The 19,912-nt window shown below is 38.5% G+C and overlaps 1 protein-coding gene across 27 annotated transcripts in view; it reads right to left on the bottom strand.

The window, feature by feature from the left end:
• The window catches only part of NRXN1 (neurexin 1), a 1,124,566-nt gene that overhangs the window by 21,346 nt on the left and 1,083,308 nt on the right, over nucleotides 1–19,912 (bottom strand). For 17 of the 27 annotated variants that reach the window (XM_049695934.1, XM_049695947.1, XM_049695940.1 and 14 more), the window contains one exon: nucleotides 4,704–4,791. In XM_049695934.1, the coding sequence (XP_049551891.1) occupies nucleotides 4,704–4,791 (88 nt within the window). The remainder of the gene's footprint in view (nucleotides 1–4,703; nucleotides 4,792–19,912) is intronic. The other 10 variants (XM_049695935.1, XM_049695948.1, XM_049695952.1 and 7 more) reach the window with 1 other exon arrangement.

The raw sequence follows: 19,912 nt of genomic DNA, 5'->3' as shown, positions 1-19,912 counted from the left end.
GTCTTACAAAAACTTATGTTCCTGTGAAGAAAGGAGTCTTGGAAAATATGTATATTTATATAATACACATAGTAATAACAGCGAACACTCATGTACCACTTATCATGAGCAAGGCCTTGTTCTGTAACATGCTTTCCATACATTAATTCATTTAATCTAACAACCATGTCTCTAGGCTGAGGGAAAAGCACAGAAGGAGCAAGTGTTTCTGAGAACAAGTGTGAAGGAAAAGTCATCCACTTTGTCACACGTCCAGGCAGCTGAAACCAGGCGTTTTAGGGCAAGGTTGGCCTGTGACCTAGTTACCAATGGCTGCTTCTGATTTCCACCTGTCGACTAAGAGTTGGGGTTCAATTAGACCTCCTGAATTGAACAGCCACCCTCTCATATTCTAAAACACTGTTTATACCAATGTGAAATTGTCATCTGATGCTAACCACACAGGACAGTGTGGCTGGAATCAAGTATAATTGAGTTCCATGTGTTCCCACCCGGGGGGTTGTTCCTGATCTAGTTTCAACATGTACAGCCCCCATCAGGAGGCCTGAGTGGTTTCATCGATTGCCCACCAATGTTCAGCCGGGAAAAGTAACAGCATTATGTAAAAGGGAAAAATATTCCTTTTTATATAACCGAATTAGGAAAAAGAAAAGCCACCGTTTATGCTCTACTTTATGCCAGGCATTGCAGTAGACGTCTTACATATATTAGTTTTAATTCTTGTAACCACCTGAAAAACAGGTGATATTTTAATGTCAAAGATAAAGAACCTGTTCCTCAGAAAGAATAGCTGAAAAAGCGTCTGGGGTAGAATGAAAGATGTCCTTTTGTAAAATGGGACTGAAGGTGCAGTTTCTAATTTTTTCTCCTAGAGTTTAACAGAGCAGTGGGTGCACAATAGTTCTCAACACTATTCAGTCAGTGGTGAAACTGACAACCCACCACATATGTAATGTCCCTCTTCGTTAAGAGATCTGGGTGGAATTAAATGGCAATTCAAATTTATCAAGCACTTCATAAAAGGTATTAATTTACTTGTGTTCAAGAAGATGCCAGATTTTTCCTGTTTGATTCATTAATAGCCTTAGGAAAGCACCTAAGTGATAAGCATAGCACATTTTCAGAGAAGAAGAAATCATTTTTGGAAGAGTTTTGGGTCACGGTGATTAGAGAAACTTCATATGTAAATATTCAGGGAGACTGAGAGACATTAGTGTGAAATACACAGAAGATTTGGGCAATCTACCTGTAAAAGTAATTATGCATCTCTTTACAAAAATCTCTGCTTTCACTTGCTTAAGGAGTAGCAAAAGTGTATAGTAGGCATAGCCAGTTCTAAATATTTAACCCAATATATTACTTTCCTAAAAAGTCAGTTTTCCAAAATACAACCTGCTGATATCCACCATAATTTTTATCGAGATATATCTAACAGTATCCAAAGTCTAATAACATCAGCGACTGCAATTTTTGACCATGTTATTTTATATTTGTGTTCAAGACACAAAGCAAGTATGAAAAAAGCTATTTAAGAGAACAAGTACATAGTACATTAAGAAACAAAGACCTAGAGGAGGGCTATCCTAGCAGAAAACAATATTCAGATTATAAGAGGATAACAAAAATCGACTCCTCAACTGCAAAAAAAACAGTTGGAAAATAGGAAAAAAAAATCATATGAACTAAGAATTTCACAGGAAGTTGTCACACAGAGCCAATTATGCCGAAAGAGCAACACTGCATGAATTATTAAAGTTGGGCATGAAAAAAAATTATAGGGAATTGGATAGAAAAATCCAATGTAGAAAAGAGATCACGCTTACAGAATGTAATATAGAAAGGGAAACCATTCATGGACTACACTATCAAGATACCATCTAGGGGAGGTAAGATCACAAGAAAAGCCTACAGTGGAAGATGCCATTAAAGAAACAGAATCTGAAGTTTAAGCCTTAAGAGGAATTGACAAATTGAAAACTAGAGAGTAAGGAAAGAAACACTGAGGATGAGGAGTTAAACTAGCCTTGGTACAAGAGTGTTGTAGCTGTCATCAGATGGGGTCAGTAGCTGCTGTGTCTTGTATATCAGACAGCAGACTTTGGGGCTGTGGAACAAAATTAAAATTCACGCAACAAGTCTTGTGTGGAACAACGCAAACAGAGTTCCTGCTTCACGGAGCTGTTCTTCTTGCGTGGCGGGGATGCAAGCTATATGTTAATAAACAAGTAACAAATAGAAAAGTAAACACGATTCTTTCAGATAAGCGATAAATTAGTAAAGAGAAGAGGCAGAAAGGATATCTGGAGTGTGGTTATTAACAAGCTGCTCCTCACTTTCCATGGTGTTATAATATTTAACGAAGTCAGGTGACTAAAGAGAGGAGGATGTCAAAATGGTAAAAAAAAAAAAAAAAAAAAAAAAAGTAATCTTTCTCTTTCTTTCTCTCCTCTTTCCCCACCCACACCATCCTGTGCTTAGGGCCGGCGTCCCCAGAGAAAGGGAGAGACAGTAAACTAGTCTATAAGGAATGGTTAGTAAGACCTAGAAGCAATGGCTAGAAGAACTGGATCATTTAACTGTGCTCAAGAAGGAAAAAAAAGTGACAATTTTAAGTGCAATTAGACTTCTTACACTGGAGTTCCTAGGTACTCAAAGTGAGGACTCTATGTAAAGAGGACGATAGCCTCCACTCAAACAGCAAAAGAAGGATTCAGCCCAGAGGAAAACCAGCCAGTACTATAATTAGTAAGAACCTATATTGTTTTCAGCATTGTGTTAATAGAGTGGAAAAAACTGAAAAAGTATCAACTGTTCTCAATGTTAACTGGGAAAACAAAAGCAAATGTAAATACAAATATAGACACACACACATATCAATGTATAACAAACACCAGACTCCATTTATGAATGATCCATGCTGGAAGATCTTAGAGAAGCTACGAAAGAGACAGTCATGGCTGAGCATGTGAGAATAGGAGAAATGGGGAAAGGAGAAATTTGAGGGAGGGAGAAGGCAAATAGATGGACTGATGTCATGGACAAAAAAGCAGTAACTTTTTTTTTTTTTCTTCCTTTTTGACTAACACAGAGAGAATGAGAATACCAATGAAAACAAAAGCAGGATTTTGACAGGATGGTATCATGAAGGGACCACATCTGTCTAGACAACCAAAAGGGAATGGTGTAGAGATCAAGAAACTGGAGGAATTGAATGCATGATCATCAGATTGTATCAGATCACCTTCTAATAACTGTGTATGAAAGATGGCTCTGGAGGCTGAGAATTTTGATATGTGGGATGGAGGTGAGGGAAAGAAACACGAGAAGACAACCAGAATGGACCTCCCAAACCTTCTCCTGCTGAGAGATGACAGCTGAGCTTCTGCTCCTCACTGGCACTCAGTAGCTGCTCTAAGTGCTGAGAGTAAGTAGCTATAATCAGTGGGGGGACAGGGGTGGAAGTGATATTCAAAAGATGTAAGATATGCATCCTGAACCATTTTTTATCCAAATATCAGAACAAGTAGATTAGAAAGATATTCTTCACAAGAATCCCAGATTAGTTAGTTTACCGTGACATGAAGTTCTCCTGTGGTTATAGGTGACATCTACAGAGGTCATGAGTTATCCAATAGTGGTTAGTCCACATCTACCTCAATGGTTTTGTTAACCTAAACAAGACAATTATTGAATTTTAAGAAACACTGCTTACAAAGGAAACTAATGGAAATGACCCTAATCCTTGGTATTACGAATATTTGGAATCAAACCCAGGCTCTGATCCATTCATTTTCAGGGTCCACAGCCACTGCTTGATGGTACAGGGCTGCAGGAAAGCAGTACTGATGTGTTAGTCACACCATATCACAAAGAAGGAGAAGAAACTATGCACCACCTACAGTTAAAACACATCAACTTGCATTTTAGGGAGACACTGGAAGACTCAAACATTTCTCTATTAAATGAATCAAGGACTGACTGTACCTGCTGTTTGTTTTACTATTGCCATAATACTCTCACTTCTGAAATTCAGAAATTTATCACTTAAGATAATTTGCTGGCAGAGTGAGTGGTGGGGACTTTTTGTGAGTAGAAAGGTCAAAGAATTTTCCAAAATGCAATGCAATTTTTAAACTTTATAATTTTATTATGGGTGACCCAAGGAAGATCTCCGTATATGGTTATACTGAAAATTATATAATGAGCTAATGGAATATGAACAGTAAGGTACCAGCCTTGTGTGCTGTCCCCCACTGCTTTTTCTGGAATACATCATCTTGGTGGGTTTTGTTTTAAAAATTATTTTTTTAATAAATGTGGGGAAATGTACCCACGTAAAAAGTGAGAGCTCTTGGGCTTCCCTGGTAGTGCAGTGGTTGAGAGTCCGCCTGTCGATGCAGGGGACGCGGGTTCGTGCCCCGGTCCGGGAAGATCCCACATGCTGCGGAGCGGCTGGGCCCGTAAGCCATGGCTGCTGAGCCTGCGCGTCTGGAGCCTGTGCTCCGCAATGGGAGAGGCCACAGCAGTGAGAGGCCCTCGTACCACACACACACACACACAAAAACTAAGAGCTCTTATCTCACAATGAGGCATTTTTTCATAGGGTGGACTTCTAGACAAAAATGCAAAGATCTTCTAGGGACTATAGCATGCAACAAAGATTCACAGTAAAGTAAAGAAAGTAAGAAAAAAAGTCGACTAACCTAACCCACCTGAGCTCGGCTCACAGGGGTCAATGTCCTCGTCATCGCTGGGACACTCCGCTGAGGCCACAAGGATGTCATCTGTGGTCTGTAAAGGAAACAAATTCGGTAGATTAATTTAAAGGGACCTAATAGATCTTTTCATCTTGTCTCGTGGACTAGTAAAACACCACCTGACAGATCGAGAAACCAAATTCAATTATTTCCCTTCCCGAGGACACAGAGCTTACATTCTTCAACTTAGTTTAGATCCCTCATGGAAGAATTGGCATATTTGTGAAAACTTGATTCTAGCTTATTTTCCACGAGGATATGGAAATGGTGGTAGCCAACTTGTACAAACCCATCCATTTAACTGCCCAGGGAAGCCACACACAGGAGCAGACAGAGGTTTAAAGCAGCCTGGCAGAAACGATGATGTGAAATTTATTACCGCCCTGGAGTGCTACAAGGCTTGCATCAGTGCTTGTGCTTGGCTTCCTAAAAGCAGAACAACTATATAAGCTTTTATATTCATGACCAGGTAGAATGTGATGTATCTTTGAGATATAGCTTGTCTTTATTAGGAAACACAGATTAAACAGAGAATATCTTTCACTGATGCAAAAAGGGAAGCAAATATAGTCCATTGAAGGTACTTTTTGAAATTTGTGTTGAGCTTTCACACTCATTACAAAGTTCTCATCTTTGTCATATTCAGAGAGCAGGTATTGTTTCCCCATTGTCCTTTCCATCATTAAGGTTTTAGAATAAATGAAGAGTGTATTGGGGGGATGATATTCTACAGCAAATAGGATAGAGGTGACAGTTTTCTTTCTGACATTCTAGTTGCTTCACTGCACTTACAGCAAAGAAGATAACCATCGCTGTAATAAAAAGCAGAGTGTGTAAAACCTAGCAGTTAGCCACATCATCAACACGTTTACGAGCATCAAAGGTTGTTCTTTACTGCCGCTTATAAGCAGCAATAAACTCAGCACAGATATTGCACGGAAACTGTGAAGGTTTGCATCAGATTTGGCTAATGCTAAGGAAATACAGAGAGAATTCAAGGTACAAGAAGGAAAATATCTCATTACATCGGCTAAGGATTAAGGAGATTATAATTGTCTAGATGATACTCAGAACTGCAACACGGATGAAGTCCTTATTTAAAAGTAGAGTTACAATAATAAAGGTCTTAAATTAAAGAAAAATCAGATATATGATATACTTTTATTAAGGGAGTGTCTAATAGTCAGGGGGTAAAGTATAAATATATAAATGTTAAGAGAATTGCGCTATTTTGAAAAGTGGAGACAAGGGATGATGCGTATTTGTGGCAAAATTAGGCTCAAAAATGTTTCAAGTACAAGGTCTTTAATTAATCAAGAATAAAGAATTTGTCCAGATGCTAGTGCTTCAAAACATAACTTTAAATAAATGCAAGCATTTAATAGTATTTTGAGATGGTTTCATGTTATTCTGCTTTTAATTCCTCTAACACAGTTGGGAGACTGAATTAATTTATTTTGCTGCTGTCATTTTAAAAGAAGTTCAAATACCAGTTTTCCTGGAATTGTAACTGTTAATGCCAGTGATAGCCACTAGCAATTGGTGTGATAGTCACGTAGGTATCGTTCAGTACAGTGAGCTTTAAAAGGCAAGAATCCATCCTCCTTCTGGCACGAGCACAACTTGCAGGATAACATCCAAACTGACTTGATAATAACAAGTTATTGGATTATGAGGTCTGGCATGTCAATTGTTCCAATTCGCCCCAGAGCTGATAATCTGTTTTTTAAAAGCCAACATCAAGTGGAAAGCTACCTTTTTATGAAAACCACAGTGCATATTTTTAAAAATTAATTTCATGGTTCCAAGAGAATTTTTCATTTTCCTTGAGGAATTTTTGTTCTTGGTGGAGGGGGGGAGGAGGATGTGGATAAATTCTTTAATCTGGTTCTTCTCACCCTGGCAGTGATGTTGCCCCCTCTCCCCTCCTCCACCTGGGAAGACATCTGGCAATGTCTGGAGATATTTTAGTTGTCTCGGCCGGGTTGAGGTGGGAGTGGGTGAGCTCCTATTGGCGTCTAAAGAGTGGACACCACGGATGCTGGTAAAAAATCCTAAAACGTATGTGGCAGCCTTCCCACAACAAAGAATGATCTGACCCAAACGACAATAGTACAGAAGTTGAGAAACTCTGCTCTAAAAGCTTAAAAACTGTTCTGTACCTTGTTTTTCTCATCTGAAAAAAATGGAGAGCATAGTCACTGTTGTTGTAAAGATTAACTTAGTACATGAAAAGTACCTAGAATAGGACCACCTTTTAAATATTTATAAAAGTTGTGATATCACCAACATTATTGTTGTTTCACGAATGGAACACCAATTTAATATTTTTGCACTATATTTATAAATAATATAATTTTAGACATTAAACTGGAAGTTGTACATGTGAATTATTCTTAACTTTAGATCTCATGTTAGCTTTTATATCAAAATACAGTAGCTCTATTGGTACTTTGTTGAACTAAGTTTCCATCTTTTGCTGCCTAGGTTCAAATTCTGAATGAGAAGTCAAACATCGAATATAAATAATAAAGGTTGCTTCCTAAAAGAAATTCACGGACTAGAAATGTGTAGCTCAGTGTAGTGTTTCATGCAGACTAAGTTATTTAGGCTGCAAAGTTAAATTTTGTTTTAAAAGTTGACCTAATATTTAAATTCAACAGCCTTTCCAAACAATTCCACAGCAAACAGAAAGTGTTAGAGAATGTTCTCAGTGTCATCTTTCACAAAACACAGTTCCTAAAATAACAAAAGATGTCATACAATAGACAGTACCTCCTATAGCCTTTTACAGTAGGAAAAATATCACTGTGCAAATTCGACCCTATTGTACAACTATATTTTAGTTTTTAATGCACTTTTCCTGATAAAATGAATACACATTGTTTTCATATTTTTCTCTCAGAAATTAAAATCCAGTTTATTATTGGATTCATTTCAGAGGCTAAATTAACCAAACAATTTTCTAGCCAAAGCTGTGTAATTTAAATTTAATTCACCGTGTTTGGAACTGCCTCCCTATGACATGCTGTTGAAGAAACTCAAATATGTCACATTAATCAATTCTGTTCTTCAGTATACTTTTCTCTGATGTTTATAACCTTTTTCAGAAAAGAGGCGACCTTCTGAAGGAGACAGAATAGTGATGGAGCAAAAGCATTAGCTTTACATAACCGTCCATTTAGATGAGGGTCCCTAACCGTGCATTCAACCACTCACAGGTCAAAGTGCATGCTGACCGTCCCTAATTCAGAGTGGTGTGGACATTTTCATGGCAAACGTCTGTTCTTGTTCAGAATGTTTACTGAAACTACTTAGGTCTCCTTACCTTTAGGGGAAAAAAATGATTTGCACACAATTCAGGAAATAAAGGCACTGAAACTTAATTCACATGTCATATGGATAAACACCAACTTGTATAGGGTAGGAAAATTTAATCAGAATGGGGGAGAAAGGACGTCCTTAATGTACAGTAAGAAGTTAGACCAGTTTTTTTTTAATGTCCAGGGTTATTAGGCAGAGACCACTTGGTGGGTTAGAAAGTAGAGAAACACTGATGTATTTTTGTTCTTTGTATTTCTGCTCTACAGAGAGCCTTTTTCCCCACCACCACCTTTAATGGTAGAATTTGCTGCATATTCACTTTTTTGAATATAGCACAATTGCATATCTATGTGCTAAAAAGACAGGATGAGAGGATGGATAAACTTAGTCTGTAATATTATATCCTTGCTAAGACTAGCATTCCTAGACCTTATTCCTCATGGTAAACAGCTTTGCTGAAGACGGGTAAATTCTGATGAAAAGATCCACAAGAAAACTCTACCAGCAAAAATCTGCTTTGTGAGAAAAAGAACATATTCTAACTGTGCAAACGGATGTCCATTATGAATTTGATGCCCACAAAGAAATTCTTGATTTACTCTAAAATTTCGATTGAAACTTTGTTTCTAAACTGCGACAGTCTATCCAGCTATACATCCAAATACAATGTAAAAAAAAAAATAATTGTCTCTGGCTTCCCTGGTGGTGCAGTGGTTGAGAGTCCGCCTGCCAATGCAGGGAACGGGTTCGTGCCCCGGTCCGGGAAGATCCCACATGCCGCGGAGCGGCTGGGTCCGTGAGCCATGGCCGCTGAGCCTGCGCGTCCGGAGCCTGTGCTCCGCAACGGGAGAGGCCACAACAGTGAGAGGCCCGCGTACGGCAAAAAAAAAAAAAAAAAAAAAAAATTGTCTCAAGCAATGGTGCTCACTCGTGTAACAGTATTTAGCCTAATCTCTCACTGCTGTGATGGACATTTATACTGAGCTGATTGAGACAACTGATGGACGGCGTATGGTGCTAGCTGACATGTGATATGTTTGGCTAATTGACGGACACTTGTTCTGATACTTTTGTCTACATGAAGCTGCTCTGGAAGAGAAAGAACATTGACGTCTGCCTTTCACAGCACTGAATCTGATAGTCTTCCTTATCAGATTTATTGCTAGATGTGTTTTCTTGAAAAAAGAAAAATACCAGGATTCACAATTAGTGACACAAATTCCTCAAGCTAGGTCTGAACCATCGCACTGATAACTTATGGGGCAAGATGTTTCTAGGAGGTGGGGAAGTCACAATTTTCACCAAAAGGAAAAACTGCAAAAAAATAACCCAATTGTAATACATATATAGAATTCCCCAACAGTGGGTCAATTTGATCAAATCAAATCACTAAACAAATACGTCAAATTGGTAATTTTAGTTAATCCTATTAAAAATGTAGAAGGAACTTAGAGACTTTGCATAGATTCCATGGTAGTTTCCATTGTCTCAGTGAAGCTTTTGGTTCTTATTTGTCATTTGTTTCTCTGAGTAGCAGATGCCACATAAAGATATCAGTCCCATGCTCACTAATCTAATAAAAATAAAAATAATAAACTGAGATCCAATACATGAAGCATGAATTTTAGCCCCCGCACATGAGTAACAAAGAATACGAAGATCAATTAGTCACCAACAAATCAGTCACTCATCTATCCATAACATTTTCTGGTGGGCACAAAATATGGTCACTACCTAACAAGGCACAAATCGTGATTCCTACCTGCAAATAACTTATTGTGCCCATTCCATTCTAAAGCAGAAGAACAAATCACTCATTAATACAAATAACAAAATTGATTCTAATAGCTTATTTTGATTGAAATTTAACAGTGCTCCCATATCTACTATTTCATTAAATATTCACCAACGACACACTTATGCAGAATGCAGGTGGAGGTGCTATTATTCTGAGTGTTACAGTTAAGTGCCTGCTCAAAAAAAATACCCATTTGTACACTCATTTACCCAATCTGAATGTTTGAACGTTGGCATTCATGAATATTTAGGGCAAAACTGAAATATCCCTGAAAACGGCCAGCTTTCACATTTCTTTAATGTTTTTTTCCCCTCAATTGATGCCTTAGGTTATTACAAGAAGTGACCAGAAATCAGCTGTCTGCTTGGAAAAAGACAGACTTGAAAGCCATTCAATTTTCTTCAGAATTTTACTAACTGTTTAAAATGTATGCAATGGTTTCAGAACAGTGCAAGTGAGTTGGATAGAAAAACTCACCATGTAAAGAGGTCATAAATATCTTACTCACTCTAACATGCATTTTCATATGCATTTGATAGTGGTCATCCTAACAGGAAAAAACTCTAAGGGGAAGATAGGGATATGGAAATAATGCCACAGAAAAAGGAAATTATGAGAGGAAGAAATGAACTGAATTCCTGCTTAATGAAACAAAAACATATTTTTGCAAAGTTATGCAAAAGAGTAAACCTGCAAAATAAAAACCTGGTGTCAGGAAGCTTGAAATTAAATTTATCTTTTTAAAAAAAGATAAATTCTTATCTTTCTTTGAGCTACTAATGACCTCTATGCTCATACCGCATTTCCATTTTTAGCCAAAGCAAATAGGAGAGCTGGCCAAAGAAAAAGCTAAAGTGAAGTTTAAATTTTCAGGGAGGATTTGGAATATCTATTCTCTTGGATTCTCATGAATTAGAACTTGGGAGTGTAAGACCTCCAAAGAATGCTGGTAGTGATGTGGAGATGCTGAAAGGGAAACTAGAATATGCATGTGATTGAATGTGTTCCCTCTCTGTGTGTTTTGTTTTTGAACAAAGCCCTTTCTGAAATGGGTTCGGCCATTTCCAAATTAAATAAATACTGACAGATGTTTACAATGCAAATCTAGGCTTCTAGCTGTGTCAATATGAATCTTTAGTCTAACTATTGTGACTGAATGGACTAATTAGTCACACAGGTTGAACTGAAAATCCTTATTGGTAATGAGGCCAAAATATTTTATAATTGTAAAATGCCAACGATGGATAGTTTCAACAACATGTCTCCAAAATCCAAGCTTTCATTGTTGGCATCTAACATATTAGGAAATGGAATCATGTTTTAGTCAAGCAGTCATATATCTTCTTGTACTGAGCCAGACACTAGTGATCATTAGTCTAAGGTCTTTATTTTACATATCAGGAAACTGAAGCTAGAAATTTAAGTGTTTATGCTTGACCACAATTATACTGCTAATTAATGGCAAAGCTATGAGATTATCCCGACCTCCAATAGACTGATTGTCTCTCATCCCGGGTGACTTCTATCCATCCATCCATCACTCACCCAGCCATCCTCCCATTCATCCATCCATCCATCCCAGACCATTTTGTTCTTTAAAGGATTTCATGTGATTATAAAGATACACAATTAAATAGATTTAAAATAAGTTAAAAGGTGGCAAAGGAGAGTACTGGCTTTTATATAAGTAACCACTAAAATTATCATGAAGAAAACATACACAGATATCAGGAGACATATCCACAGACAGCTGTTGTACCACTTGATATGGCAGCACATTAAGTTGTACTAAAAATGGAACAAAATGAATGCTACAGTTTAATTTTTTACTCCAGTTACAAAAAGTCAAACATTGACAGAACTGCAGTTACTTTGAAATGAAGTAAACCCAGAAAGTTCTTTATCTACGTGTGGTAATCTTTTCTTATTTTTTTTAAAGACCTTAAACATCTTGTCTCTCATCTCTGCACATAAATGCATAACTAAATTCTTGGGGACAGAAAGAAAATGTAGATTATTGAATCTTTTCCTATTTTTCCCCTTGACTTAGAACAGTGCAGGTCACGCTGGCTACAAAATTAACTCAATGAACTCTTTTGTCTCTCTTCTCATTAATCCACTGATGAAAACTTCCAAGGTCTCTCTTATTAACTTCTGTTTTCACAACGTAAGTGCTAATGAGATATTTAGCTTTGTCTCTCTCACACAACCATCATTAGGGTTTTGTCAAATTATCTTAATACATCTTGGGGATAAGTAAGTGGAGGTGACCATTAATTAATAATACTGTTGTTTCTCCAGGTACAGTCTAGACATCCATTCATTGATCGGAAGGAGCCACAGGCAGCTAGCTATCCAGAACACTTCTTTTCTCCTGGGCAGGACCATGACCAATGTCCCCTTGATAGAGCTTCAACTTGGAGATATGTGAGAACTTCCATCCCACACAATGCTTGCAGGCTGGGACAACAAGAATTAGGGATGTGGTTGGAAATGATGTTGATGAAGTTGACAGACAGTTGGTTTCCTGATTTTTTTTTGGACCCATTTGTTGAATATATGCAAGGTTCTATACCAGTATCTTGCCAATATCTGAGCAGCACCGCTATGAGTGTTTCTATCAAGGAGTGATTGAGAGTAAATGTGATCTCACTTAAATGTTATAATGCTATTTTGTTCATGCATTAAGAGATCCAATCCTTGCTGGTTATAGTTAAACTGGAACTCCAAGCTTTCACATCTGACTATTTCATTCCTTATGTTGAGTACTTTGGTTCCTTAATACATATTTGGAATGTTGTACTGTTGAACCACTTCAGTTTAATTTGCTACATGCTTATCAATAATGGAAAATATATATCAAGTCTCAATCTGGATCTCATATGTATCATCTTGAAATGATTTCTGTGTTCTCAACAGTACATAAGAATAGATATACTATATAGGCAAATATATATACTATGCATGTATATATATACTATATATGTGACTAAATGTATATATATAATCATTTGTATATGACAAAGTAACTTCTCTATCTCATAGGGGTATTATGGGGATCCATTTTTTTTAATTAATGTATTTTTAAAAGTCTTTTAAATTAATTAATTAATTATTTTTTTTATTTTTGGCTGCGTTGGGTCTTCATTCCTGCACGTGGGTTTTCTTTAGTTGCGGAGAGCCGGGGCTACTCTTCATTGCAGTGCGCACGCTTCTCATTGCAGTGGCCTCTCTTGTTGCGGAGCATGGGCTCTAGGCCCGCGGGTTTCAGCAGCCGTGGCACATGGGCTCAGCAGCTGTGGCTCGCGGGTTCCAGAGCGCAGGCTCAGCAGTTGTGGCGCACGGGCCTAGTTGCTCCGTGTCATGTGGGATCTTCCCGGACCAGGAATCGAACCCGTGTCCCCTGCATTGGCAGGCGGATTCCCAACCACTGTGCCACCAGGGAAGTCCCCGGGGATCCATTTTGATATGTGCGAAAGCACTCTGTAAATATGAAAGTCCTCACGCAGCAATGTTTATATGTTATTATTACAACTAATACAGAATTAGTTTTGCTCCTCACATGACAATATGAAGAACACTTCTGGGGAGTGCTTAAAGAGGGCAGCCAAAAATCCACTCAGCTGAATATATTTCATTTTTATGTCTTGAAATCCTCTTGTCCCCTCAGTTGAATAGGATCTGTATCTCTCACTTCAATTGGCCCCTCACATAAATGTTGCTATTCTTGGGAAGATCTCTTTTACATCAGAATATGATTCACTTCAGCATTGCTTATTGAGTGCCCATGTTTCAGTCTCACTGGTAACCTACAAGATGGGCAGTGCCAATCCACATCTGGCACTGTGATTCCCTCTTCTCCATGTCAGCGCTCCGGGAGAGTTACTGCACAGATGCAGGGTTACTGGAGTTCTCTCAAAATTCTCCTCCTTATTCACTTTCCTGGGACTTGGAAGATTGTGACAACTTGATTTATTTTATGCCCGCGTCCAGAGTTTACTCTAAATCATGCCCTATTATATCTAGAGCATTTAAATGAACAGAAAATAAGAAAAAAGAGATCACGTAGCAAACACTGCTAATTAAAGGAGAGAGAGACAGACAGACAGCAAAACAGACAGAGAGAAGGAGAAGGAGCAGTAGGGAGGGGAGCTGAGGGGAGAAGAAGAGGAGGCTGACTCTAAGTGTGATGATCCATGCCGCACAATGCTTCTTATTATAACGGTCGTATCTGTAGTTATAACAAAACATAGCCCATGGTCGTGTTCCCTATATGGATTAATAATACGCGAATTAACTCTCGTAAGACACTGAGCAATATTTTCTTAGTGCATTAGAACAGGAGAGGTGTGCGCCTTTCCAAATTATATTTAAATCTAAAAGTTTGGGAACTGCGTAGGTGTATGTTTTATTTCATGTATTTCTGTGGGACAGAATTTATGTCTGCGTTTTATAGCCCTCGAGCATCTATCACATCTATCACAGTTCAACAGAGTTGATTTAAAATGTCATCACCATTGATTGTGGTGATTATTTCCCAATGTATATGTGTATCAAAACATCAACCTTAAACAATTTAAATTTGTCAATTATATGTCAATAAAGATAGAAAAAAAATGCTATCATGCTCTAAAACCTGGCTTATCTTCTTTAAGTATCTGTAATTTCAATAAAAGCACTTGATGAAGATAAGTATGATTGTGAAAATTGAATTAATAAAGTTGAATGAAGGATTTCTCTTGACTTAAAAAATAGAAGATATATTACACATGACACTTGCATTGGTAGAAGCATTTCAAATAATCTTATTCCTGATGTTCATCCTCTCTAAGTTCACTACACCTAGGTGTACGTTTGCCACAATTGCTCATTTATAACAGCTCTTTAAATCTCCAAATAAGAGTGAGCAAGTATAGATTATTTTCCAGAAGTATAACTCCTAAGAGTGGGAGATGAGAATTGTGGCAAAAATCACACTTTTTCAAAGATTTTATCTGCCTGCTAACATCTCTAGAAGTGACAATGAAACTTTGTAACTGGTTTTTACATTATACCTCATGGCTGGAAATTTATGGTAGAGAAATAGCAAAAAGTGACATTATCTTTAACTGCAAAGAGAGGACGACTAAAAGTTAGAAGGAAGGAGAAGGTAAAAATGTCTTGCAATAAGTTGGTCTGCCTGCTTTTATGAAGCATCCCTGTCCGTTGAGAAAGCAATGAGATATAGCCTGCCTTAGAGAAAGGACCGAGAAAAATAAAATAGTTGACTGCCATGCTGGGTTTTTTTTTCCTGTATAATATACCCCCAACTCTTCCAGTTTCCCCTGAACTCTATTGCCATAGTCTTTCCTTGTAAATACTTTCATTGGATTATAAGGAAACTATGCCTTTATAATGTTTTCCTTCAAAATCTAACTACAGGATGAAACTTTTATCTTCTTCCTGAAATAAATTGCATGAAGGTAAGGGCTGGCTGAGACCAGCCATCAAATTCAGACTAAGACTTAAGTGCAGGACACAATGCACTCATGAAATTTGTATCTTTTAATGGATTCTTCCATGCCTTCACTCATTCATTAATTCATTCATCTATTCACAATCATTTACTGAATACTTTTGATTAACAAGGGGTTATACAGAAGAGGAATACACTATGGCACCAGCCTTCCCTCCCTTGAATTGCTTGGAGAACTTCAGGTGTACGACAAATGGAGGCCATCTATAAGCAGAAAATCCTCTCTATACCCCTGAGCATAGAAGGAGCATGGGTATTAGAGCTAGACAGACTGGGCTGAAATCCCAGCTCTGCCACTTATTGGCTGTTGATGTTGGGCAAATTATCTAGCTTCTTTAGGTTTCTTCCTACGTAAAAATGAAGTTATTTACACCTATTTTGAATTTTGATGAGGATGAGATTCTCTAGGGCTAGATAGGCACAATGTCTAGCACAATGGCTGGCACTCAGAAGACGTTGTCGAGAGTATTTACTACGTAGACACAACTGGCTCTGTACACATTGTCACTTTGCTCTCCTTGCAACATGGGAAGAGAAGTTCATCCTAGCCCTGGATTTCTGTGATCTTCAGACACAGACATTCCCTTCACAAAGGAAGTATAATTTCCTGGCTTAAATTCACACTTCTATGTTTAAACATCCTATAAACAGAGTAAATTACATATTGGAAGTGAGAGTTCTTTTCAAAACACCTCAAAAAACATAACTACCAGTGTATTGAAAAGCCAAGGGGCTTCTCTTCTCTTCTCCCTAGCTGCATGATGTAACCAAGCATTTATCAAATCCTACTGTTTTCAGAGTTTGGAGACTTGAGTTACTTGTTCCAGTTCCCTTCTAGTAAAGAGAGGGAAACCCTAAGTCGGCACAGTCAGGAGTGCAGTATCATATCACTGCACCGACAGTGTCCAGCTCAGGAATAGATTGTGGTCTCCTGGCCCTCCATCCAGTTGGCATCCAACTCCTTCAGTTTCATATTTGGGTGTAGTGAAGACAAAAACAGAGGCAGGATTCATTTGTCACTTTTCCCAAGTTTCTCAAACATGATTTGTCTTTTTCAATTCTTCCCTAGGTTTAATTGAAAACTTTAAGCAAGGCCTTTGAAAAATACCAGGGAATGTGGCCTTCTGACATCATCTGGAGCTGCCAGACTGGTGAGCACTGAGTAGCTCCTGCAAAGCCCACTAAGGACCACCTGAAGAACGCACATTCAGATGCTGAAGGAGAATTCTGTTAAGTGCCTTCTACTGAGGCTGGGAGCCTCATGAGAGAGTCTGCCTTTTTGTGCACGCTTCATCAGATGGCATCTGTGTCTAAACTCTTCCCTGAGATCTTTGAGTAATTAGCCATGTCCTCTTTTGGATAGCTTTTCTCTCTTCCGCCTTGCATTTACAATCAGTTCCTCTCAATTCTGACGTGTTTCCTCGAAGTTGCTATCATGCCTCTCCCCCTGGATGAGCCCTTTTCCTCCCTTACACACCTCTGCAATCCCTTAACCTTCTCATCCTCATTACTGGAATGCCTGCTGATTAAGAATAAGAATTAAGCCTTCTATTCACCAAAAAATGTCACTTGTCATTATGAGAACTTTGGGAATCATTTAAGTGTCATCACGTAAACAGAAAGATAAGCTTCTCTTGATGGTTTGGTAATGCTGTTATGAGCATCAGTGCTACCTGCAACATAGCAGTGACCTCAGATGCCAAAGAGAATAGTATCCCTGTCCTGCTCCATAGGTCCTCAAACTACTCTTCCACTTTTCAGTTGATGTGTACTCTTATTAGTTTTTCTCTTTTGTCTGTCACTGTCAGGCTTTATAGTGGCCCGTTTCTGTTTTCAAACTTGCTCCCTCATATCTGCTTTGAGCTGGAAATCTAGATAATCAGATAACCAATGTTCTCTAACTATCTTAGAAACAGGGTCACAGAGGCTCTCAAACAAGAAAGGCCAGGTGCTTCAGAGTCCAGGCTCATGGCTTGAAATACACAAGACTTGTTAGTTTCCTCAAAATGCCAAGTTCCTTATGAAGGTAGTGCATTTATTGGTAAGTTAGCACCCAGTAATATTTTTACTATGATAATTCTCAAATAGGCTTTTCTTCATTAATTCCAAGAAACTCTACTGGAACTAGACTCCAAATACCTGAATCTCTATTCTCTAACATTTAGTCAAATAGAAGCCAAGCTTCCTTGGTGCTCTTCTGAGTTTGCAGGGGGGGAGATGAGCAATGTAGTAAGGAAAGTGGCTGCCTTATTGTCTTTGACCCCCTTGCTTCCTGAAAAGATGGAGTGGGGTTGTTGGCTTGTACTTAAAGGTAGAACCTGATGTGGACATGCAAGGGTTCAACTACATTTACCCAGAGTGAGTGGTTCACTCAGTGTATCCTGAGCAGAGAGAGAGATCTGGTAGCCCCTTTTCTGGTTTCCCACGACCAGCTTTTCACTTGAGAAACTGAGGAATGCTAGTACTCATGCTAGCATGCTAGCAATGCTCCCCAGTGACTCTGTGCATGGATATTAGACTTAGACCCAAGTTTAAATCTGGAGTTAGTAGAACTTGGGTGACCTACTTAATCTCTCATTTATAAAATGGGAAGGATGCAGTACCAATCTTGGCAGTGTAGTTGTAAGAATTAAGATAATCATGATCAATGAACTACTTAACACTATTCCCGGTTGTGAAATAAAAGTTATATTTTTATGGCAAGACAAGAGAAATTTAAACAAAAAATCTCTGCCCTTTGGCCTCCTCTCTCTCCACACTGTGCTTTGTGTATCTTCATTATGCATCGACCAAACCTCCCACGTGAGCAAAAATACCTGCTCAACCATAACCAGCAACATTCTCCTATAGCATCAACACGACAACTCCTTAAAAGATGGCACTCCTTCTTGATCTTCTAAGGGGTCACATGACCCACCGCGATGACGCGTAGATCTGAATTATGTAAGCTGTCATTAATACAACATTTGATGTACAGCCCTGTCTCAAAAAACTTATATAGGGCTTCCCTGGTGGTGCAGTGGTTGAGAGCCCGCCTGCCGATGCAGGGGACATGGGTTCGTGCCCCGGTCCGGGAGGATTCCACGTGCCGCAGGGCGGCTGGGCCCGTGAGCCATGGCCGCTGAGCCTGTGCGTCCGGAGCCTGTGCTCCGCAACGGGAGAGGCCACAACAGTGAGAGGCCCGCGTACCGCAAAAAAAAAAAAGAAAAAAAACTTATATAACGGTGCCTTGACTTCTAACCAATGGGACAGTTCTCAGAGCTTTCTGAGTTGCTCTTGCCAGGTTATAATCCTCAAATTTGGCTCAAATACAAATTTCCATTTCTTTTTAAATCATTTTTGACCGATTAATTTTTCGTCAACCTGGTGCATAATAAACACTAAATAAATCTTAGCTCTTCTGACCTTCGTTATTACATAAGACACACACGCGTGTTACCTCTAGCCTACTGGGAGGCAGCACGTTTGTTGTTAAAGTGGGCAAAACCCAACATCCTAATAACCACAATAGGTTGACTATCCACATTTGCCCTTGCCTAGAATAATACTGTGAAGTAGGAGGGGAAAAAAACTAAATATCGCATGAAGAACGCAAATGTACTTTCTCCCTGAATGTTCTATTTTGGTTTTCAACTTTTAAACTTCACTTTATTTCAAAACATACTCCCAACCATTCCAAAGCATTTTCAAGTTGGAAAGCCTTCTTTTTGTTTCACAATAAGGTAACTGCAGGTGCAAACTCGAGGGAGACAGACCTTGGAAATTTTAAGTGTGTTGCCATGGCAATGGCTTGCAAGAATGTGGATGAGTTTCATCTTAGCTCTCAAGCATTCAACCGAGTTCATATGTGGAGGTTCAAATTACTAGGCACACAATGTTTGCCATTCATCGTGTCTTGAAAGGTTTAAAAATAACTGTCTCTGTTGCTTATAGCAATCAAAAACTACAAAATTCTACCTATCTATCTATCTCTCTATCTATCTATGCAAATGTGGAGACCTAGTCATTCATTATCTACTCTTAGCTAGCCAATCTCACCAGTTTGGCTGCTCTAAGGGAAGCTGTATACATAAATTCAACAATGATCGTTTTTGCCATTGTTACAAAGAGTTGTACTCCCAATATGAAATAGCTATAAAATTTTTCTACTGAATTTCAAATTAAGGTCCTCATTCAAAATGGATGTATCCTTAAAGAAGCATGATAATTATTTAGGGATGGTCAGTTAAAGCGAACTTTCAGTCTAATGAAATGTGGAGGATCTTTTTAAAAAGGTCCCATCCTATAATGCAGGAAAGAAGATTAAAATGTGTAATTCTAGTCATTAAATCAAATGCCCCTACTCCCAGAAAGCGACACCACCACCAACAACAACAACACAAAGACATACAAAGGAAGCAATTTTATCTCATTTGAACCATCACTATCTTAATTGCTCTTAAATGGTTCAGTTGATGCTTCTAAATTCCAAAACCCTCACAAGGAACTCATGACTCATTGCCAATAAAAGTAGTGATT

This window comes from Orcinus orca, chromosome 13 (assembly GCF_937001465.1).
Source record: "Orcinus orca chromosome 13, mOrcOrc1.1, whole genome shotgun sequence".
Lineage (NCBI taxonomy): Eukaryota > Metazoa > Chordata > Mammalia > Artiodactyla > Delphinidae > Orcinus > Orcinus orca.
Note: the sequence above shows the minus strand (reverse complement) of the source record. Positions and strands in the feature narration are given on the sequence as shown.